Raw genomic sequence first — 24,616 nt, forward strand, 5'->3', positions numbered from 1 at the left:
ATGAACAATATTTAGGATCATTTACAACTTTATACCAGTCTTGTATCAGTCTTATAGACTGAGCCAGGCAAGAAATGGGGCTGCCCGAACTTGCTGTTCAGGAAATGCCACCAAGGAGAAAGCATTGTGTGAACAATGGGTCTTTCACTGTAAAGCCCTGAGTTTGGGGCTCTGATTTTGTATTTTGTGAAGTATCATCATGCCTTGCCAGAGCTCAGTAAGAATGTGACCGAAATCAGGTCATGAGAAAGATAAGATTTCAAACATCCCCTCGGAGCTGTTTGCTTGACCTCCGCTGACTTAATTGGTTTCTATGGAGTTGGCCCCTGCCTAGAAATACTACATTCCTACTCATTTTCAACTTAGACAGCTCAGTCTTTCACAAGGTTGAATCTTCATACCATTCACTTTTCGTCTCTTTTTTTTGGAGGGGGTGTTGTTATAAAATATGCATATCATAAAATTTACCATTGTAACCTTTTTTTGTGTAAAAACGGCATATTCTCTATTTTGCATACTTTAATTTCAGAACAAAATAAACAAAAAAAATCCACAATACACAACATCCAATCCTGCTGTCAGAGTAGGGAGGGAATAGGGGCTTGACACCCTTGTTTCCTGCCTTCAATACAAAGACAGGAGAGAAAAAAACACTAGACATCAGCAGGGGGAGCCAGGTGGGACAGGGGTACTTGAGGCTGCAGTGGGAGCCATTTTAACCATTTTTAAGTGTACAGTACAGTGGCATTAAGTATATTGTGCAACCATCACCACCATCCATCCCCAGAACTTTTTCATCTTCCCAAACAGAAACTCTGTACCCCTTAAACACCAACTCCACGTTCCTCTCTTCCCCCAGCCCTGGGTAGCCTCCATTCAGCTTTTGTCTATGAATTTGATTACTCTGGGTAATCAAGCTTACATAAGTGGAATCATATTCTATTTGTCCTTTTGTCTGGCTTATTTCACTTAGCGTACATAATGTCCTCAAGGTTTATCTATGTTGTAGCATGTATTACAATTTCCTTCCTTTTAAAGACTGAATAATATTCTATTGTATGCATAGACCATATTTTGTTTAGCCATTCATCCATCGACGGGTACCTGGGCTGTTTCCACCTTTTAGCTATTGTGAATAATGCTGCTGTGAACATTGGTATACATGTGTGTTTGAGTCCCTGCTTTCTCTTCTTCTGGATATATACCTGGAAGAGGAATTTCTGCATCATGTTGTAATTCTATGTTTAATTTTTTGAGGGACCACCATACTGTTTTCCATAGTACCTGCACCATTTTACATTCCCACTGCATCTTTTAAAAAAATAAACAAAAGCCTTCCTATATATTATGTATCCTACATATTTGGCTATTCTCTTTTAAAAAATAAGCTTTAAATATTATGATTTGTCAGTTAGATACTCAATGAAGTTAGATGTGTCTAAAGAAAAAGGAGAATCTTCAAGTAGAATATAGACCAAGGATCCACATAAAAAATGAAATTTTACACACTCACAGAAAACAATACTTTCTCATCTCTCTAGTGCTAAAACTATCAACGATTCAGCTAGATTTAGTGCCCGAAGGAAAGAAAACACATAATTATTGTTTCTGGGTGTTGTAAATGTATAACTAATAGGTTAATGTTTAATGGAGTTCGTTAAGTACAGATTTGCACAGCTTTTCTGGGCATTATCACCTGTTGGATTTTAGAGGCTTAATGATTAAGGGCCCCTTTTACTGTCCTTGGGTGTGATGCTCGTGTGTTTTCTCGTAATAAGGCATGAGAAGAAGGGATGCAAGCTGTAAGCTCTTCACCATCGCTCCATCAACTGGGGCAAAAACAGGTCAATGTGAGGACTAGGAGAAGAGGTGAAAAGAAGTTGAATTTTTAGCCAGATATCTCTGGGACTGAGGCAAGACGGGGGAAGTGTGGGCTTTGGGGCCATGTGGGAGAGAACTCTGCCCTCTTCCTATAGTGGAGAGAGGGATCTGATCGAGCTGGAAGACCCTGCTTGGCCTCTTTGTGTTTTCCTTCTCACTCACGTTTTGGCCTTTTAGAAAACCCTGTAAGACCCATTGCTTTTATCTCTGCTCTGGTCTCTTGGTGTTTACAAAGTCAGCACCACCATCTCTCATGATTTCCAGGCACCAACATTCAATCCTGTGACCTTCAGCCCCGGTGACCCTGTAGCTCCTTGGTTTCAGGCCCTGGGATGGTCTAAGGGTTTTAACCATGGTGCACAAAGATCTGCGTGATGGCCGACAGCCCTGGCCAGGCGCCCGCCGGCTCTCTCCTGCCATCTCTGCACTCCTTCCTCTGTGCTCTGCCCTCAGAGTTCCCCTCAGTGTCTTTCCTCACCTTTGCTCCAGTTACCTGGACATCTCTCATCTGGCTTCAGAGATACCTTCTCTTACCTTCAGGGAAGACTTCCCTGACTATCTGCCTTCTCCAGACTTAATGGGCCTTCCCCCAACACCCAGACACTCTCACAGCCTCCACCGTTCTCCCTGGTGACTTGGTCAGCCTCTGGCTTTCCCACCAGGGCATTGGGTCGCATAGACCTTCCATCCACTGCCATATTTGTGTCCCTGTGACAAAGCAGATGCTCAGTTAATGATGACTGGACGAAGCTTCAGTGAAAAATTGTTAGTGGGCATCCCTTGTCCCCAGTGTCCTGTGTCCATGTGGAGTGTTCCTTTGCTCACCCCTCCCCCACGTGTCCTCAAGGGAGGAGCAGTCATTGCCTAACTCGGGGACAGCTGACTCTCTCCCCCAGGGCACAGTGTGCTCTTCTTTTCCCGTGCAGGCTGTTCTCAGACGCACAGGTTCTGGCCCACAGGATAGAGCTTCCAGGGTGGGTCCACAAGCACCCACTCAGGTTGTGACGCAGGAGGGAGTGTGTCGAGCAGGCCTCCACCACGCCCATCTACATCATATCCTCCAGTTTTGCTTTTTTATGGAATATTGCAGACTGCTTTTTCCAATCTCCATGACAGATTTGTGAGCCTACTTCCACATCAGAAGAGGAAGGAAGGGATGCCATTCATTGCCACCACTGTCCCAACATGAACAAATGGGGAACTGCATTTTGGAGAAAGCCTAGTGTGATTTCAAAGGCTAAGATGGTCCTAGGTGAAAACTTGATAGTTAACGGCCAAGGGAATCGTTAGGGGTTGGGGAATAGAAAAGGTGCCTTTTGGATTTCTTAGGTCTGAGAATGGCCTGTAACTGCATTTCGCAAGTGGGTTTATATCATTCTAGGGGCACTTGGCTGTCACGTGGATCTTACAAGGTGGGGAAAAGAAATGAAGATCCTCACAAAGAGCATTTGGTGACATGCCTGGCTGTGGTTTTGAGGCTGTTCCAGCTAATTTTCCACAAATTTAGCAAAATCACCAAGAACACCTCGTCAACTTGAGCAACAGGAACAATTATAGGGAGAAATACATTGAGACTAGGAATGGAAGACAACCTTTTACTTGTCTGTTCTGTTTCTTAGATAAAGCAGTTCAACACTTTTTGTGGGGGATGAGGGACAGGGTCTTGCTCTGTCATCCAGGCTGGAGTGCAGTGGCACCATCACGGCTCACTGCAGCCTCGACCTCCCAGGCTCAAGTGATCCTCCCACTTCAGCCTCTCCATGGCTGGGACCAAAGGCATGCACCACCATGCCTGGATGATTTTTTCTGTAGTTTTTGCAGAGATGAGGTTTTGCCGTGTTGCCCAGGCTGGTCTCAAATTTCTGGGCTCAAGCAGTCTGCCCATCTTGGCCTCCGAAAGTGCTGGGATTACACGCATGAGCCACCACCCCCAGCCTGCACACTTTTTAAAACAACAATACTATTAGTCACCCTCAAATGGAAATGGTGACACCTGGACCATGCGTCAGCTTGCGGGGTGGGCTCCTTTTGAAATCGCTTTTCTAATTGATGGAAGTCAGAACTGCTTCTGACAGGTGTTTGAAATATTTCTTTCCTATCTTCAGATTACCGATCATGGGTTACTATTTACGTCTTAAATGGGCTCGTATCTCTGTGCCCTCTATTTGTCAGCAATCATCTCTCTTACTTTGGCTTTTCTTCAGTGTCCACTTTAAGTATCTCAGCATGGTTCTGAAGGGAGCATTCCTAGATTGTCTGAGACATGAATTTTAAGAATTTTAAGGAAAGAAATCTGCTTGATCTAAATTTATCACTATTGGCAGCCTGTCCCTCCTCCCCTAATCAAAACAAAAAGCAAAAAGAAAAGGAGCAAAAAAGAGAAAAGTTACTGGACAAGGACATATTTTGTTTTGTTTTAATTTTGGGACATGTTTATTTTGCCCATCTAATGGTAGCACCAAATTTAAAGAGAAACAAATCACGTTTTATTCTGAAATGTTCTTCTTGTTTATGAAGCTGTTTCTTTTTGTCTGTTAATTGAGTATGCTGCTCCTAAAATGAGATAACAGTTAAAACTGCCAACTGAAATATAATATAAATGACATTTCAAGTAATTGCGTTGAGAAATGTATTTAAAATGTGTATTGCAGACATCCTTCCTTCCCTCTCAGCTCCCTAGCATCTCAGTTTTTCCTAGTTTTTGTTGCCACTTCACATGCTGATAATTGACTAAGTGCTTTCGTGATTGACACGCTATAAAACTGGAAGTGAGCCATATCTGCATTAGTAATTAGCCTCCTATTAAATCACTGCTTCTTTATTCATGAGTAGTAAGTGTTAAATTCAAATGGTCATTTTACATTTCATTCTCTAATAATTTCATGAGACATAAATCTCACAGAGCACAAAATCGCCACTTTCACAGGGATAATTGAGCAATATTATTTATCAAATGCACTTAACTGTTCATCTAAATCTCTTTTGTCTGGGAAAAGTTCATTTCCTTCATGCAAGAGAGAAAACATGCCTTCATTCACTGTTCAGTTACCACCGTGGAGGCAGGTAGGTTCTTCTATGGAGAATTTTCAGACCGGAGTCATGCCTGGTATTGAGCCCCATAGATTTCCTGAGAGCCTGCGGAGAACAGCTGCACTTTCTGTGGAGAGGAGAGGCTTCACTTCTGTCTGCACATGGGAAGTTGACCTCTGATGCTGGAAAATTAGGTTATCTGTATTTTTTAGACATCTGTGCCTGAGATGGATTTAATATATTTAAGTTAAGATTGAGGCCCACATGAACATTCCTGTCTGGATTCCTTTTTAGAAAGTGGCATTTGATGTGTGCCTACTTTATTTATGTGACACTGTTTATGTGCATTCCAGTGATCATTAACAAAGGCTACTTGGTGGAAAATCGTGATGAAAGTGGATTTAAAAATGGCTGTATCAGCTGCAGGTTTAGCAAGACTACATTGACTCTGAGTCTAGTGAGAACCCCTGCATCATCAATTTGTGTTCAGCCAACCTTAAATCCAGAGAAAAGGCAGTTTAGTCAACCATGCAAAAAAAGGGCAAAAGAAATATTGTGGACTTTATTGGGACAAGGGTTTAATATTTTATATACTGGCCAGGCACAGTGGCTCATGCCTGTAATCCCAGCACTTTGGGAGGCCGAGGCAGGTGGATCACCTGAGGTTAGGAGTTTGAGACCATCCTGGCCAATGTGGTGAAACTTCGTCTCTACTAAAAATACAAAAATTAGTTGGGCATGGTGACGGGTGCCTGTAATCCCAGCTACTTGGGAGGCTGAGGCAGGAGAATCGCTTGAACCCAGGAGGCAGAGGTTGCAGTGAGTCGAGATTGCGCCATTGCACTCCAGCCTGGGCAACAAGAGAGAAACTTTGTCTCAAAAAGAAAAAAAAATCTACATACTAACAGACAATCCTTCAGTTTTTCTACATTACATATAAGACCAATTTGTCAACACATGATTGGTGAATTCGGCCTGTATTAATCAGGTGAGACTGCTGTAACAAGTAGCACCAACTGGGCAGCTTAAGCAAGAGACATTGATGTCCTCACAGTTCTGGAGGCTGAAGTCTAAGGTCAAGGTGTCAGCAGAGTCGGTTTCTTCTGGTTCATAGTGGCTTCTTCTCCCTGAGTCCTCACATGGTCTTCCCTCTGTACTGTCTGTGTCCTAATCTGCTTTTCTTATGACACCAGAAATATTCAAATAGGGCCCAGTACAATGGCCTCATTTAACTTAATCACCTCTTTAAAGAGCCTATCGCCAGATACAGCCATATTCTGAGCTACTGGAAGTTAGAACTTCAATGTATGACTTTTGCGGGAAACAGTTCAGCCCATAACAGGGCAAAGTGAAGACAAATTGTATTTAGGTTCTTCATAGCACCCTTTGCCTGTTTATCAGACTTACCACTCTCAGGACCCCTAGTTTGTTTCCTGGTCTCCAGTTTGGGGACCTTGAGGACTATTGAGAGATTGTGGGAACAATGGCCCAGCATCCTAAGGAAGTCTTTGATCAAGATAAAAGTTAAGTAACTCCTCCCTTGAGAGCTTGTCCTGAAGTTTTTCACTACGGCTGTTCTTCCATTTGGTATCATTTTCTTATATATGACTAAGCTCTCAGAATAAAAGCTGGCAAAAGGTTGGTAAAATACTGGAACATGGTATTGAAATAATTATGGGCTGGGCCAGGCGCGGTGGCTCATGCCTGTAATCCTAGCACTTTGGGAGGCTGAGACGGGTGGATCACAAGGTCAGGAGTTCAAGACCAGCCTGGCCAAGTTGGTGAAACCCTGTCTCTACTAAAAAAAAAAAAATTAAAAAAAATTGGCCGGACGTGGTGGCAAGTGCCTATAATCCCAGCTACTCGGGAGGCTGAGGCAGGAGAACCGCTTGAACCCAGGAGGTGGAGGTTGCAGTGAGCGGAGATCGCATCACTGCACTCCAACCTGGGTAACAGAGTGAGACTCTGTCTCAAAAAAAAAAAAAAAAAAAAGAAAAATAATTTTGGGCTGGATGCGGTGGTTCACATCTGTAATCACGGCACTTTGGGAGGCCAAGGCGGGTGGATCACTTGAGCCCAAGAGTTCAAGACCAGCCTGGGCAATATAGTGAGACCCCGTGACTATGAAGAAAATTGAAAAAAAATCAGCCAGGCATGGTGTGGCTTGTCTGCGGTTCCAGAGATTTGGGAGGCTGAGGCAGGAGAATCTCTTGAGCCCAGGAGGTCAAGGCTGTAGTGAGCTGTGACCACGCCATTGCACTCCAGCCTGGGTGATAGAGTGAGATCCTATCTCAAAAAAAAGAAAAAGAAAAGAAAAGAAAGAAAGAAATGACACTGGTTAAAGTGAAAGGGTGGAAAAACTGGATTAGGGCTTATCAGTTGTCTCAGCCTGGGATCTCTTTCCTTTTCTTTGCAATATATAGAAGTAGTGCAGCATAGTGCTTAAGAGTACAAACTGCCTGGGTTCAATCCCTGCTGTATACAGTTTAGCACCTGTGAGATCCTGGGAAGATTACCTAACCTTTCTGTGCCCCAGTTTCCTCATCTGTAATGGGGGGAAATGACAGTACTTACTTCGTAAGAAGAATGTTGTTGTAAGAATTCAGAGTTGTTGGGGCATGGTGCCTCGTGTCTTTAATCCCAGCAGTTTGGGAGGCATGGATCATTTGAGGTCAGGAGTTTGAGACCAGCCTGGCCAATATGGTAAAACCTCATCTCTACTAAAAATACAAAAATTAGCTGGACATGGTGGCGTGCACCAGTAATCCCAGCTACTCCGGAGGCTGAGGCAGGAGAATCACTTGAACCCAAGAGGCGGAGGTTGCAGTGAGCCAAGATCATGCCACTGCACTCCAGTCTGGGAGACAGAGCGAGACACTGTCTCAAAAAAAAAAAAAATTCAAAGCGTTAATAATCCTAATGAAGCACATGGCATTGGTACTGGCCACAGTAAGTGCTTCGTGGCATTAGCATTCATTAATCTTTGTTTCTTGCACACTCTCCATCCTGTTCCCCCACCCAACAGAATAACTGGAAGAGCTGCCACTATGCTTAACATATGAACCCGGTCTCCAAGTGAATGTAGGAATCTTTTCGTTTGTTTCTTGGCATTACAAAAATGAAAGTTCAGTGACCCTAGGTGTGTGTGGACATTTGGGGGCAGGCAGCACGCAGGGTGGCTGAAGGGCTCTGGAGTTGACACCACCTGGTTTCTTTTGAGACCTGCAACTCAGTAGTTTGTTTCTTGACCTCTCTCTTCATCAGTTTCCAAATGTGTAAAATGGGCACAAAAACAATAATGGGGTTGTTTGGGATTAAATGTGATGATATATGTATAAAGCTCTTAACACGCACGTGGTAAACTTGTTAGTTCTTTCCATATTCAAGTGTGAAACTGGAAGACAAAGTAATTACATTCTGTTTCAGATGTCTTTGTAAATGACCTTGCCTTCTCTCCCTCCCCAATGGGCTGCCTGATCACCCTGGCTCATGTGGTGCCTCTGCTTCGTGAAGTCAAGTTTCACAGGTGCAGCAGTAATGGATGATCACAACCCACATATTCAGTTCAACTTTTATGTTGCAAACATTTACAAAACAGTTGGACAGTGATGAGTAGCTATGAGGATGTTCTCCGTTGTCCTCCTTGTCAAAGCCCCGAACACATTATTTTACTTCTCTTTTTTTTTTTTTGGAGACAGTCTCACACTGTCGCCCAGGCTGAAGTGCAGTGGTGCAAGCTCCACTCACTGCAAGCTCCGCCTCCCGGGTTCACGCCATTCTCCTGCCTCAGCTTCTCGAGTAGCTGGGACTACAGGCGCCCGCCACCAGGCCCAGCTAATTTTTTGTATTTTTAGTGGAGACGGGGTTTCACTGTGTTAGCCAGGATGGTCTCGATCTCCTGACCTCGTGATCCGCCCGCCTCGGCCTCCCAAAATGCTGGGATTACAGGTGCAAGCCACCACGCCCAGTCCTTATTTCGCTTCTAATGTGCTTTAGAAACAGCCATTGTCTTCGAAAGGAAAGTAGCTCATGCTCAGAGATAGCCAAAACATCTGACACGCTGAAATCGCTTGCAGACTGAAGTCGATTGGAGAATGTTTCTGGCAGGTGGAAAGAGTGACTATAATGAGATAGAATTGTTAGTCCTTATTGATTCTGTGGAATTCCAGAATCAGGGAAAAGAAAAACAAAGAAAGAAAATCCAGGCAATAAGACTCAGTAAATTAACAACTTCCTTCCCAAGACATACACATATATGTGTATGTGTGTGTACGTGGGTAAATTTTTTTTTTCTTTTTTTGAGATGGAGTTTCACTCTGTCACCCAGGCTGGGAGTGCAGTGGTGCGATCTTGGCTCACTGCAACCTCTGCCTCCCGGGTTCAAGCAATTTTCTGGCCTCAGCCTCCCAATTAGCTGGGATTACAGGCATGTGCCACTACACCCAGCTAATTTTTGTATTTTTTTAGTAGAGATGGAGTTTCACCATGTTGGCCAGGCTGGTCTCGAACCCCTGACCTCGAGTGATCCGCCCGCCTCGGCCTCCTAAAGTGCTGTTCCAGGCGTGAGCCACCGCTCCTGGCCTAAATTTTTATATATACATATATATATTTACACACACACACACACACACACACACACGCACAGCTGACCCTTGAATAACTTGAGGGTTGGGAGTGCCAACTCCTAATGCAGTCAAAAAATCCATGAATAACATTTGACTTCCGTAAAAGACTTAACTACTAATAGCCTATTATTGACTTGAAGCCTTGCTGATAACATAAACAGTTACCACATATTTTATGTGTTGTATGTATTGTATTATGTATTATATATGTATTTATGTGTTGTATGTTTATGGTATATTCTTACAATAAAGTAAGCTAGAGAAAAGAAATTGTTATTAAAATTGTAAGGAAGAGACAATACTATATTTACTATTCATCAAGTGGACGTGGATCCATCAAGGTCCTCATCCTTGTCATCTTCACATTGAGTAGGCTGAGGAGGAGGAGGAAGAGGGGTTGGTTTTGCTGTCTCAGGGGTGGCAGAAGCACACAAAAAAATTAGTTTATAAGTGGACCTATGTAGTTTAAACCCGTGTTGTTCAAGGGTCAACTGTACACACACACACGTTTAGAGGTCCATTTACACTCATGTATTGCATGTCTATTTTACAAATTAAAAGTACTGGACTTTGGTTTTTAAACAAATCACCCATATCCATCCAGGTTAGAGGAAGTCTGGAGTCAGTAGCAGTTCACCTGGAGAAAGGCATTTTTTGTTTTTTGTTGCTTGCTACCCCAACCTGAGTTAGTAATCTAAGTTTACTATCAGAAAAGTGAATGCTTGCTAAGGCTGAATAACTAAAACAGGGGTGTGATATTTTCACTACGTTCTTCACAATTCAGAAAACATTTAGAGTTCTCTATTCAATTCCTGGGAGCTGCATTTTAAAATAAAGTTGTGTCCAGAGCCTTATGACAAGGCAAGGATGTCTTGTTAAATGATGAATGTTTTCAGGAAACCAGAATACTGAGGATAAAAACGAGAGATTCTGGAGGTGATATATGATAGTTATGTTCAGATACTTGAAGGACAGTTACATGAAAGTGGAATCCAAGATCTTTTCTGCAGCTCCAGCATGTCGAATATTATGGGGGAGCTTGAATCAATGTAAAAAAAGATTATCTGGCCAGGCACGGTGGCTCAAGGCTGTAATCCAAGCACTTTAGGAGGTCAAGGTGGGCAGACCACTTGAGTCCAGGAGTTTGAGACCAGCCTAGGCAACATAGTGAGACCCTGTCACACAAAAAAATACAAAAATTAGCCAGGTGTGGTGCTGCATGCCACTCTGGAGGCCGAGGTGGGAGGATCACTTGAGCCCAGGAGGTTGGGACTGCAGTGAGCTGATATCGTGCCATTGCACTCCAGCAGCCTGGGCAACAGAGTGAGACCTTGTCTCAAAAAAAAAAAAAAAAAAATCCTCTAATGAGGGAGTTGTCATAAAACAAAAGGACTGTCTTAGGAGCTAATGAATTTCCTGTCACTGGAAGTACTTGGAGAAGGCCTGGGGTTTTTGGAGAGATAATTCCTTCTCAGTTTTAGATTTCGGGCTAGATATCTACCAGGGTCCCTTCCAAATCCAGGATTTGTCTGGCTAGTTTCCTCCTGCTGCTAATAGTCATCTACATTCATTTTTTTTTCCCAGTTTGTTTTCTCATTACTCTGGCTTTTAATTTTTTTCAATTAATAGACATTTTTGGAACAGTTTTCAGTTTATAGAAAAATGAGCAGAAAGTACGAAGTTCCATACTCCTCACTCTCTCCCTTCCCTCCAGTTGCTCCCACTATTACCATGTTGCATTAGGATGGTACATTTGTTATCATTGATGAGACAATATTGATGCATTATTATTGTTGAGTCCATAGTTTACATGAGGGTTCCCTCTTGGTGTTGTACATTCTGTGTGTTTAGACAAATGTGTAATGACACGTTCCCACCATTAGAGTATCATACAGGGTGGTTTCACTGCCCTAAAAATCTCCTGCGCTCCACCTATTCATCCTTCCTTCCCTCACCCTGAGACGCTGGCAGCCACTGATCTTTTTGCTGTCTTCATAGTTTTGCCTTTGTCACAGAGTCATACAGTTGGAATCATATAGTATGTAGCCTTTTCAGATTGGCTTCTTTCACTTAGTAATATGCATTTGTTTGTTTGTTTGTTTGTTTATTTATTATTTTTGAGACAGAGTCTTGCTCTGTTGCCCAGGCTGGAGTGCAGTGGCACGATCTCGCCTCACTGCAACCTCTGCCTCCTGGGTTCAAGCGATTCTCCTGCCTCAGCTTCCCGAGTAGTTGGACTACAGGCATGCACCACCATACCTGGATAATTTTTTTGTATTTTTAGTAGAGATGGGGTTTCACCGTGTTAGCCAGGATGGTCTCGATCTCCTGACCTCGTGATTCACTCTCAGCCTCCCAAAGTGCTGGGATTACAGGCGTGAGCCACCATGCCCAGTCTATTTATTTATTTTTTGAGACAGAGTTTCTCTCTTGTTGCCCAGGCTGGAGTGCAATGGTTCAGTCTCAGCTCACTGCAACCTCTGCCTCCCAGGTTCAAGCGATTCTCCTGCCTCAGCCTCAAAAGTAGCTGGGATTACATGCATGCGCCTCCACGGCTGGCTAATTTTTTTGTGTTTAGTAGAGGTGTGGTTTCACTGTGTTGGTCAGGCTGGTCTCGAACTCCTGACCTCAGCTGATCTGCCTGCCTCGGCCTCCCAAAGTGCTGGGATTACAGATGTGAGCCATGGTGCCCAGCCATTTTTTTTTTTTTTTTTTTTTTGATACAGAGTCTCACTCTGTAGCCCAAGCTGGAGTGCAGTGGTGCAATCTCAGCTCCCTGTAACCTCTGCTTCTGGGGCTCAAGTGATTCTTGTGACTCAGCCTCCTGAGTAGTGGGGACTACAGGCGCCTGCCACCGCACGCAGCTAATTTTTTTGTATTTTAGTAGAGATGGGATTTTACCATGTTGCCCTGGGTGTTCTCAAACTCCTGGGCTCAGGCGATCCACCAGCTTTGGCCTCCCAAAGTGCTGGGATTACAGACATGAACCACTGCACCTGGCCAGTAATATGCATTCGAGGTTTCTTCATGTCTTTTTGTGGCTTGAGAATTCATTTCTTTTTATTATAATATTCCATGGTCTGCATGCACCATAGCATGTGTTTCTATTTACCTATTAAAGGACATCTTGGTTGCTTCCAAGTTTTGGCAATGGTGGTGCAAGTTTTTCTGTGGACCTAAGTTTTCAGTTCATTTGGTTGAATTCCCGGGAGCATGATTGCTGAGTATGGTGAGCATTTTTATTACTGAGAATGGTAAGCATGTTTAGTTTTGTAAGAAACTGCCAAACTATTTTCCAAAGAGGCTGTACCATTTTGCATTCACACCAGAAATGAATGAGAGTTCCTGTTGCTCCACATCCTCACCAGCATTTGGTGTTGTCAGTGTTTTGGATTTTTGCCATTCTGTAGATGTGTAGTGGGCTGACTTTTTTCTCAATTTTAGATGTGTTATCTCCAAATCACTATGAAAAATACTTTTAACACTACTATTAATGTAACATAACACTAGTATCTTTCAAGATCCAAATAAAGACATTGGAAACAAGAACAAGCTCTTATGTTCATATCAATATGGTTAATAATAATAATACTACATATTTATTTGTGAGTACTTTTTGAGTTTATTCTGAAAACAAATGCTACTAGGAGATTATTCACAAGACACATTTCTGATTAACATGTATGAGCAGTTATACTCCAAAGCTTCGATTTTGGCAACCAATGTATACCAGTTCTCTCAAGGTGCACTTTTGTTTTTGAACAGAGCTGCTACTGATTCTATTTTTTAAAAAAATTATTGTGTATATTTCAGGTGTACAACTTGATTTGATATACATATGCAATGTGAAAGAATCATCACAATCCAGATAATTAATATATTTATCACTTCACATAGTTACCCTTTTGTGCATATCATGAGCATACTTAAGATCTACCCTTTTAATAAATAAATTTCTAGTATACAGTACACTATTGTTACCATCCATTATATCTCCAGAACTTATTCATCTTGCGTAACTGAAACTTTGTATGCATTAACCACCATCTCCCTATTCCCCTCTCCTCGCACCTCGTGGCAGCCACCATTCTACTGTCTGATTCTAAGTTCAACTATCTTAGATTCTGCCTTTAAGTGAGATCATGCAGTTGCTCTCATTCTGTGCCTGGCTTGTATTGATTCTAGATTGAGACTTTTCAGTGTCTTTGTTTCAGGTCTTTCAAGTTGCATATGTCATCATTAAAGCTGCCAATGCCCCTCGACCTGGAAACTGGATTTTGGAGCGTTCTCTGGATGGCACCACGTTCAGCCCCTGGCAGTATTATGCAGTCAGCGACTCAGAGTGTTTGTCTCGTTACAATATAACTCCAAGACGAGGGCCACCCACCTACAGGGCTGATGATGAAGTGATCTGCACCTCCTATTATTCCAGATTGGTGCCACTTGAGCATGGAGAGGTAGGTATGGTGCCCGCTGCAGCAAGATCTGTTTCCTCATCAGAGTCTCCCTGTCTCAGATGTTAAGACAGCCATTGTCATGGCCAACATTAAAGACTCAAAATTGATCTCTCTCAATACAAAGATCTTTAATGTAACTATCTAGCTCTATTTAAAGTGGCCTTGAGTCATGTCTATTATAAGTAATTTCACAAACAATATGGTTTACCTTGTTGACTTCCTCTCTTCAAGGAGGCTCTCAGTCTTCACTCTGCTGTGATTTAATAACGCCCTTGGATCCTCCTTCAGAGCATCTTCCCCACAGCACCAGGGCAAGAATGTTTGTTGAAATATTAGAGAGCTAAAATGTCCCCCAAAGTTGTAGTTCCCAGTTTTCTCAGTGTTCTCCTCGGTAGGTGGTGAGCACTGGAGACTCTTGAAGTCTTGCAGCTTGGTGCCCAGCATGCCCAGATTGTATACACTTCCTTAAAGTCAGAGTATAATGAGAAACAGCCCATTCTTTAGTAGCACCTGGCTTGATGAGATGAAACTACAAAAACTCTCCAGTGCTCTTCACAGCGGGAACTCTGCAGCGAGCTGTGAGTTGTTTCAAGGGCAGAGATTAATTAAGATAGCCTGTATCATTCAGGCTTTGTGGACTTTTTGTTTGTTCTTCTCAAAGCCTATTCATAACATTTTAAATTTGCTTCAGAGAAGTTGTAGCCCAGGGACAGATGCTGAAATATTCTAACCACTTGGAGAGAAACGGTCCTCTTAAAAGATTTTCAGCAATAATGCCATAATGTGATGAATGCCGTAGTCTTTGTTCTTCACATTGTAGTCTGGTTCCACATCTGATCTTTGGCAAGTGAGGGTTTTCTTTTATATCAAATTTTAAAGTTTGAGACATAATTTACATTCAGGAAAGCATACAGATTTTAAGTATATAGTATAACTGAGACAGTGAAATAGATACCTTCAGTAAACTGAAGACATTGAGATCATGGTAATTCACAAGTAATTAACAAATGTTAGACATATTTTTACAAGAAGCTAGTTGTTTTGTTTTGATTTTAGATGGTATCTCTAAAAGATTCTGTCCTGACATTAGACAATCAGGGCTATATTTTTGCATGCTTAAAATTGACATTTGTGGCCAGGTATGGTGGCTCATGCCTATAATCCCAGCATTTTGGGAGGCCAAGGCAGGCGGATCACCTGAGGTCAGGAGTTCAAGACCAACCTGGTGAATATAGTGAAACCCTGTCTCTACTAAAAATACAAAAATTAGCTGGGCATGGTGGCGCACACCTATAGTCCCAGCTACTCGGGAGGCTGAGGCAGGAGAATTGCTTGAACCTGGGAGGTGGAGGTTACAGTGAGCCAAGATTGTGCCACTGCACTCCAGCCTGGACCACAGAGCGAGACGCCATCTCAAAAAATAAATAAATAAATAAACAAACAATTGACATTCGTCTGTTTTGATGCCTTCATCTTCAGATTCATACATCACTCATCAATGGCAGACCAAGCGCTGACGATCTTTCACCCAAGTTGTTGGAATTCACTTCTGCACGATATATTCGCCTTCGCTTACAACGCATTAGAACGCTCAATGCAGATCTCATGACCCTTAGCCACCGGGAACCTAAAGAACTGGATCCTATTGTTACCAGACGCGTGAGTATGGGACGGCAGTCCTGCCAAATAAAATAAAAAGATTCATTTTAGTTAAAGGAACTATTATTTTTCTTCTTTCCTTTTTGGTTGTTCTTTCCCCCACATGTTGGCCGTTTTTCTTACCAGCAGCTGTATCCTTATTTCATGTAAGATTGCTATGTTGTTACAGATGCTGCCTTTAGGTGATGGGCCAAAATCATATCCTCAGGTCCCTCACCCACCCCGTCCCCATAGTGCCATAATGTGGTGAATGTCATGGTCTTTGTTCTTCACATCGTAGTCTGGTTCCACATCTGATCTTCAGCAACTGAGGATTTTCTTTCATATCAAATTTTAAAGTTTGAGACATAATTTACATTCAGGAAAGCGTACAGATTTTAAGTATGTAGTTAAGTGTGTAAGACTGGTGTCGCAAAAATTTTCATATCCCTTCAATAACCCAGGAGTGGGATTACTAAGTTATAGGGTAGCTGGATGTTTACCTTTTTAAGAAAATGCTAAACTTATGTAAAAAGTAGTTGTATTCAGCTGGGTGTTGTGGCTCACGTGTGTAATCCCAGCACTTTGGGAGGCTGAAATGGGAGGGTCAGTGGAGCCTGGGAGTTTGGGACCAGCCTGGGCAATAGAGTGAGACCTCAACTCTATTTAAAAAATAAAAATAAAAGTAGTTGTGTCCGTTTTTGTAGTCTGACCAGCAATGTGTGAGAGTTCTGGCTGCACTACACACTGTTAGATATTTAGTGCTATCAGTCATTTTTATGCCCGCTGTTCCCGTGTGCATGTATTGGCATTTTGTGATGTTAATTTGTGTTTCTCTGCTGACAATGTGCTTACTAGTATACGATCAGATTTTTTTTGTCCATTTTTAAATTGGACAAAAAATAAGCCTCCTTGTTACTGACTTATAAAAGAATTTTATATATTTTGTATACGAATCCTTCATCAGATATGTATATATTGCAAACATATCCGTTCTACTTGGTGTTTGCTTATTCACCTTCCTGTGACTTTGGATGAGCAGAGGTTTTGTGACGAATCCCAATTTACCATTTTTTCTTTTATGGTTAATGCTTTCTATGACTTCAAAAAATATTAGCTTATCCCAAATTTACCAAGATATCATGGTAGGCTTTCTTTTAGTAGCTGTATAGTTTTAGCTTTTACATCTATAATTCATTTCATATTAATTTTTGTGATTGGTGTGAGGGAGGAGTCAGAGTTTTTTTGTTTTTTGTTTTTTTTCCTATATGTATATGCAATTGTTCTAGCACCATTTGTTGAGAATGCTTTACTTGTTTTGGGGCCGTCGTTGAAAACTATTCAACCTTATTATTGTGGGTTTATTTCTGGACTCTCTACTGTTCTATAGATCTATTTGTCTATTCTTGTGCCAATAACAAGCTTTCTTGTTTACTGTAGCTTTACAGTAGGTCTTGAGAGGTCAGGTTTCTTGTATTTCCTTATGAATTTTAGAATCAGTTTGTTAATTTCTGCAAAAAAAAATAAAGCCTGCTAAGATTTTCATTGGGATTCCATTGATTCTTTAGACCAATTTGTGAAGAATTTTAGAAGACATTTTAACAATGTTGAGTCATCCAATCTGTGCACCTGATATATAACTTTTCACTTATCTAAATCTTCTTTAATTCTCTTTGGCAGAGTTTTATTGTTTATTTGAAAAGGTCTTGTTCAATAATGCTCAACAATGTTCAATAATGAAAAAAGAAGGCCGGGCACAGTGGCTCATGCTGTAATCCCAGCACTTTGGGAGGCCGAGGCGGGTGGATCACGAGGTCAGGAGATCAAGACCATCCTGGCTAACACGGTGAAACCCCGTCTCTACTAAAAATACAAAAATTAGCTGGGCGTGGTGGCGCATGCCTGTAATCCCAGCTACTCAGGAGGCTGAGGCAGGAGAATAGCTTGAACCTGGGAGGTAGAGGTTGCAGAGAGCCGAGATCGCGCCACTGCACTCCAGCCTGGGTGATAGACCGAGACTCTGTCTCAAAAAAAAAAAGAAATCAAGGCACACATAGTAAGACTAAACTGTTATTATTTGTAGATGACATGATTATGTATGTAGAAAAGCTGCAAAGCAACTACCAGAAATAACAAGTGAATTTAGCAGTGTTGCAGTATACAAAATCAATGAACAAAAATGAATCACATTTTTAGTCACTAGCAATGAACAATGGAAAATGAAATCTAAAAAGAAGTCTATTAACACTAACATGTAAAAACGTAGAGAACTGGTGAGTGCATTTCTTCAGAGGAAAGCACTTTGTTCTGTTAATGTGATTTACATTTCTTGATTTTTGTGTGGTAGATTAACTTTGCATTCTAGGGTAACTCTTACTTGTTCATGATCTTTTCTATAGAGTGCTGTATTCAATTTGCCAATTATTTTACGGTTTTCAATAATGAGTTTTGAAACATTACTGACTTGGTTTAAGATGCAGTTGGGGAATTCTTTTAGACTTCTTTGGGTTCTGTTGAGCTAATTTGAGCCTAATTTATTTTAATTGAGCGCAGGATTCTTTGTGCATGAAATATAATTTTTAAATGTACATGTAATTATATTTTAGATTACCAATAAAAACTCTTAAACTACATGAGATATTTGTTGGTGTGCCAACATTTTCATTTCACTGAAATCTAGGTTTTAATTTTTGTTCATAACTTTCTTTTTCCTTAGTATTATTATTCAATAAAGGACATTTCTGTTGGAGGCATGTGTATCTGCTATGGCCATGCTAGTAGCTGCCCATGGGATGAAACTACAAAGGTGAGTTCTAGTATTTTACATTTTACTAAAACTTCAAAACAGAAATTGTAGCTATAGTATTTGCATTACTCTTTTTTATTCCAAACAAACATGAAAGGTATAAAATTATGCTCCAAAAAAACAGATTTTCAGAAATTTAACTTGTGTCATTTTTAAACAATTTCATTTTGCTTTGGAGGATATGTTTCTAATTAAGTTCTTACAATGATTTTTTATGTGATAAAATATCCGTAACATAAAATTTACCATTTGAAAGTGTACAGTTCAGTGGCCTTATTAATTTTGAAGCCCTTCTGTCTGTAAGAAAGTAAAAAAAAAAAAGTGCAATTATAAATTATGTTTATATTTTTTAGAAGAAAGGTTTTCTCTTCCTATTTTCTCCCCTTCCGTTTTTTTGGTGCTAAATCAAGATTTAAAAGGGGCATGGTGGCTTACACCTGTAATCCCAGCACTTTGGGAGGCAGAGGCGGGTGGATCACTTGAGGCTAGGAATTTGAGACCAGTCTGGCCAACATGGCAAAACCCCATCCTTGCTGAAAATACAAAAATTAGTGGGGCGTGGTGGTGTGCACCTATAGTCCCAGCTACTCGAGAGGTTGAGGCAGGAGAATGGCTTGAACTCGGGAGGTGGAGGTTGCAGTGAGCTGAGATCATGCTGCCGCACTCCAGCCTGGGTGACAGAGCGAGACTCTGTCTCAATAAAAAAATTTAAAAAAAAGATTTAACAGTTTATCTCTTTTAGCATTACATTAAATGAATAATATGACATCTTCTCCTTTTATTTTTTAAAATTTTTATTTATTTAGAGACAGAGCTTTGCTCTTGTTGTCCATGCTGGAGTGCAGTGGTGCAATCTCGGCTCACTGCAACCTCCGCATCCTGGGTTCAAGGGATTATCTTGCTTCAGCCTCCTGAGTAGCTGGGATTACAGGCATGTGCCACCATGCCCAGCTAATTTTTTGTATTTTTAGTAGAGATGGGGTTTCACCATGTTGGCCAGGCTGGTCCTGACATCTTCCCTTTTAAAACACTTGCATGAAGTTACTTCTTATTTTCTTCTAATCTTTGTAATTCTTTACCTCTTGAATAGGACTATTCTGTTATCGATGCTGAAAAATCTGTAGATGAACACTAAGAAAATTATTAATAGGAGCTTCTAAACCCTTAATAAGTTCCATGTATCTTTTTAAAAAAAGTTTTTATTAGCTAAGTCGTATTCTGGTTTTGCTTTATTCCTCTTCATTTCTGTTTGTAACCAGGTTATTTGTATATATTAGCATCTAAAAATTAAATGCCAGTTTGCTTTGATGATAATCATATATCCTCTGTTGTGAGGTTCTTGCCACATATTTGACAGATAGGTTCTTTTTATCATGAAATTAAGAAGAATAAGCAGATACATTTTCTAATTCAGTTTTGGCTTCCTTATTGTGTAGAAACTGCAGTGTCAATGTGAGCATAATACTTGCGGGGAGAGCTGTAACAGGTGCTGTCCTGGGTACCATCAGCAGCCCTGGAGGCCGGGAACCGTGTCCTCCGGCAATACATGTGAAGGTCAGTATACTTAGAATCTGAAGGTCAGTACAGTTTTCCTCTTAATACGTCCAAGTTTATGGTGTCTTAACAACTTTTATAGTTAGCAGGTAACTTGTTTTCTTAGAAATTTAAGTAGTTTCCAAAGCTGCAGATTATCTTAAAATTTTAACTATTGTGGCCTAAATGTATCTTTATGGGTTTGCTGTTTTATCTACAAGTCCCCCTTCCCGTATAGTCTATTATTCTGTATTAATTTTACTTTTGTTTTGTTTTGTTTTTTTACCATGGGATATGCCAGGTTGTATATTCTGTATTGATTTGGATTTAAGTTTTAAATAAGCAATATATTCACAAGATTCCTAGATCTAACAATATGTAGATCTCCCTCCTTCGCACTTTTTATTGTTTTCTAGTATGTCCTTCCTAAAATTGTTATGCATATAAAGCGTACGTTAACATATCCCTCCAGCCAACACAGTTCTTACGCAGAAGACAATGTACTATGCATGCCATTGTATATATCGCTTTTTTTTTTTTTTTTGAGACGGAGTCTCACTCTGTCGCCTAGGCTGGAGTGCAGTGGCGCGATCTCGGCTCACTGCAACCTCCGCCTCCCAGGTTCATGCTTCATGCCATTCTCCTGCCTCAGCCTTCTGAGTAGCTGGGACTACAGGTGCCCACCACCACACCCGGCTAATTTTTTACTTTTTTTAGTAGAGACGGGGTTTCACCGTGTTAGCCAGGATGGTCTCCATCTCTTGACCTCGTGATCCGCCCGCCTCGGCCTCCCAAAGTGCTGGGATTACAGGCGTGTGCCATGGCGCCCGGCCCACATCGCTTTTTATATTTAACAATGTATTGTGAAATTCTTTCCATATTAGCAATTAGAAATGCTGTTTTTAAAAACAGTTGCACAGAATTCCATTATACAAATGTAGTATAATTTATTAAACAACCACCTATCGGTGGTTATTTTGATGGTTATTAGTCTGTTGTCCACACAAACAATGGTGCAGTGATTAACCCTGTATATGTCCTTCTCAAGTGGGCAGGTACTTCTGCAAAATATAATCCCAGGAGATGGTTTGCTGGGTCAAATGGGTATGCGCATTTATTATTTTGATATTAATAGCTCTTCCCAATTGTCCTCCATAATATTGCCCATATCTTATTAAAATTACTTATTCTAGGATTTTAATTTAATCTAAAATCATAGAACTTACTTAGGGAGGTTAAGAGTTTTCTTTGTATAGGGCATGCTATGTAAATTAATTGAGTTGTTAAAAATATTCTCCTAGCATGTAATTGTCACAATAAAGCCAAAGACTGTTACTATGATGAAAGTGTTGCAAAGCAGAAGAAAAGTTTGAATACTGCTGGACAGTTCAGAGGAGGAGGGGTTTGCATAAATTGCTTGCAGAACACCATGGGAATCAACTGTGAAACCTGTATTGATGGATATTATAGACCACACAAAGTAAGAGTATTTCTTTGCCATTGCTGATCTTCATCATCTTCCCCAGGTGGAAAAGAGACTTTGTCAAGTCTTAACCTCTGTACTGGAGACTTTTATAATATTTCATTTATATCCTTGTTATGCCAGTAGTGTTTTTATATATATATTTCCTACTCTATCCTGCTTTTCTTGCTCAAAATAAGATGTCAGTCATTGTTATTTATCTTGAATTCAAGGGTCCATTGGCTATGTAATCCTGGGTCATAATACTAACTACAGATGTGAAAATTCAGCTATAACTAAAGCAGCTGTCTCTTGCCTGTAGGAGATGTTCAGCCAATCTTTTTTTTAATTTTTATTTTTTGAGACGGAGTCTCGCTCTGTCACCAGGCTGGAGTGCAGTGGTGCGATCTCGGCTCACTGCAACCTCCACCTCCCGGGTTCAAGCGATTCTCCTGCCTCAGCCTCCCGAGTAGCTGGGATTACAGGCACGTGCCACCACACCCAGCTAATTTTTGTATTTTTAGTAGAGACAGGGTTTCACCATGTCGGCCAGGATGGTTTCAATCTCTTGACCTTGTGATCCGCCTGCCTCAGCCTCCCAAAGTGCTGGGATTACAGATGTGAGCCACCGCGCCTGGCCGTGTTCAGCCAATCTTTAATTGACTTGATATGTAGTTCTTACATGAGTCCTTGTGGTGTCCTGGTTATAACGTGGCTCTGAGAGACAGCAGCGCAAGGGGGGCTGGATAGCAGGGATAACAGAAAAAGATGGCACTTTGCTAATGGTACTAACTACTGCCACCATCAAAAAGATGTTTGGGCTTCCTGGCTTGGGATCACCTTATCTTCCTCAAACCTAACCCCCACCCCCATGCACAAAATCATCGTAATAGTCCCATCTTGAGTAAAAAGCCAATACCTTCTTATTTATACTATTGCCAACATTGCTGTTATTTCTAGTAAGAGAATCCAGGGCAACCTCTGCCTTTCAGGTGTCTCCTTATGAGGATGAGCCTTGCCGCCCCTGTAACTGTGACCCTGTGGGGTCCCTCAGTTCTGTCTGTATTAAGGATGACCTCCATTCTGACTTACACAATGGTAAGTACTTGATTCACTTTTGTGCTTGTAATTGACTTTGTATGTGTGTGGAAGATTTGCACATACTGGAACTATTACCATTATATAGCCAGTTGGTAACATGATTATTGATTCTTTTGTTCACCAAGTATGTATCAAGCACCTACTATGTGTCAGGCAGTTTTTGAGGACCTGGGAATGTGTACTTAACAAGGTAGTCAAAGTCCTTGCTCACAAAAACACTGAACAAACAGGTACATGGGTAATAGAATGCCAGGTCGAGAGGTAGTGTCATGGACATAAAGCAAAATTAGGACTCATGAATGGAGGGAGATGGGGTAATGAGGTGACAGTGTTGGGGTGATGAAATGACATTTAAGCAGATAATTGAGCATTTGATGAAGGAAGAAATAAGGCCCAGTTTAAAGCCACGCATGGAACACAGTAAATAGCAATTGCTCTCCTTAGCTTTTAGAAGACATTCGGAGGGCTTTTACATACATCATCTCACAGATCAAGCAAGTCCTCCCGTTAACTTGGTAAATGTCAGAGTTCTTTCTTTCCGTTTCAAAAACTGGCAAATTGACTTGCAAATATCAGAGTCTCCTGAATAGGTTGCGTCTGTTCAAAGACTCTTGTGACCCCATCAAGTTCTCAGCCACTGGCAGTTAAAATGGGTATCGACCAGTAGGGATGGGTGGGCCCCCCAGCGATGGGGAGGGTAAATTACCCAACTGAATTGATTCTTACGTGCACCTGGTGAGGGGATGATGATGATGATAATAATGAAGATGATGATGGTGATAGTGGTGGTGACATTTACCCTCAATTGAGTTCATTTAAAAAAATATATCATTTAAACTTTGCAACCATAGCAGATAGAAATTGCTTAACCCACTTTGCTGTAGCTCAGAGCAGTTAAGAAGGTTAACTGCCTGAAGGTTTCAAAACCGACATTAAAAGCAAAGATAGTGCTTGCTGCTCTCTGCCACTTGCCTCTGTGCTTTTTTTTTTTTTTACAAAACAGTTTTATAATTTACAACGATACAGTTCTCCCATTTGAAGTCTACAATTCATTGTTTTGGTGTATTGGTGCAACCATCACCACAATCTAAGAGTCGAACATTTTAATCGTCCCATAAAGAAGCCCCTTACAAAGTAGCTGTCACTTCTTACTTTCCTCCAGCCCCTTCTCCCGGCCCCTGGCAATCGTTAATTAGCTTTTTCTTTGCAGATTTACCTATTCTGAACATTACATAGAAATGGAACCATATATGTTGGTTTTTGGTGACTGGCTTCTTTCATTTAGTATAATGTTTTCAAGGTCATCTGTGTTGTACCATGTATCAGTATTTCAACCCTTTTTATTACCAAATAATGTTTCATAGTATGGACATACCATGTTTCATATATCCATTCATCAGTTGATGAACATTTGAATTGTTTCTACTTTGGGGCCCTTATGAACAATGCTACTAGGGACTTTTGTGGGTGTATGTTTTCATTATTTTATTGGGTGTTTACTTAGGAGTGCAGTTGCTGGATCTTATGGCAACTCTATACTTAACATTTTGAAGAAGTGTCAAAAGGTTTTCCAAAGTCACTCTACCATTTTATATTCCCAGCTCCCTCCACGGGTTTCATCTCTGTTTTCTTTCTTTAAACAAGGAATTGGCAAACTATGGCCCATGGGCCAAATCCAGCACACTGTCTGTTCTTATGAATAAAGTTTTATTGGAACGGAGATATAGCCATTTGCCTGTGTATTCTCTATGGCTGTGTTCGAACAATAACGGCTGAGCTGAGCAGCTGCAAATGAGACTCTGAGGCCAAAAAGCCTAAAATAGACACCCTCTGACCCTTTACAGAAAACGTTTGCCAACCCCTGCTTTAAACCTCTTTTGCCTTCATGTTGGGCCATTGCCATTGTTGTCTTTCTAGGGAAGCGGCCAGGTCAGTGCCCATGTAAGGAAGGTTATACAGGAGAAAAATGTGATCGCTGCCAACTTGGCTATAAGGATTACCCGACCTGTGTCTCCTGTGGGTGCAACCCAGTGGGCAGTGCCAGTGATGAGCCCTGCACAGGGCCCTGTGTTTGTAAGGTAAG

At 41.2% G+C, this 24,616-nt stretch overlaps 1 protein-coding gene across 2 annotated transcripts in view; it reads left to right on the top strand.

Annotated features, from left to right (window-relative positions):
- LAMA1 (laminin subunit alpha 1) overlaps positions 1-24,616 on the top strand; it is a 175,691-nt gene that overhangs the window by 51,421 nt on the left and 99,654 nt on the right. For both annotated transcript variants that reach the window (XM_019014254.4, XM_063699401.1), the window contains exons 4-10: positions 13,751-13,993; positions 15,473-15,652; positions 18,348-18,437; positions 19,874-19,991; positions 21,272-21,450; positions 22,425-22,530; positions 24,451-24,611. In XM_019014254.4, the coding sequence (XP_018869799.3) occupies positions 13,751-13,993; positions 15,473-15,652; positions 18,348-18,437; positions 19,874-19,991; positions 21,272-21,450; positions 22,425-22,530; positions 24,451-24,611 (1,077 nt within the window). The remainder of the gene's footprint in view (positions 1-13,750; positions 13,994-15,472; positions 15,653-18,347; positions 18,438-19,873; positions 19,992-21,271; positions 21,451-22,424; positions 22,531-24,450; positions 24,612-24,616) is intronic.

This window comes from Gorilla gorilla, chromosome 17 (genome assembly GCF_029281585.2).
Source record: "Gorilla gorilla gorilla isolate KB3781 chromosome 17, NHGRI_mGorGor1-v2.1_pri, whole genome shotgun sequence".
NCBI lineage: Eukaryota > Metazoa > Chordata > Mammalia > Primates > Hominidae > Gorilla > Gorilla gorilla.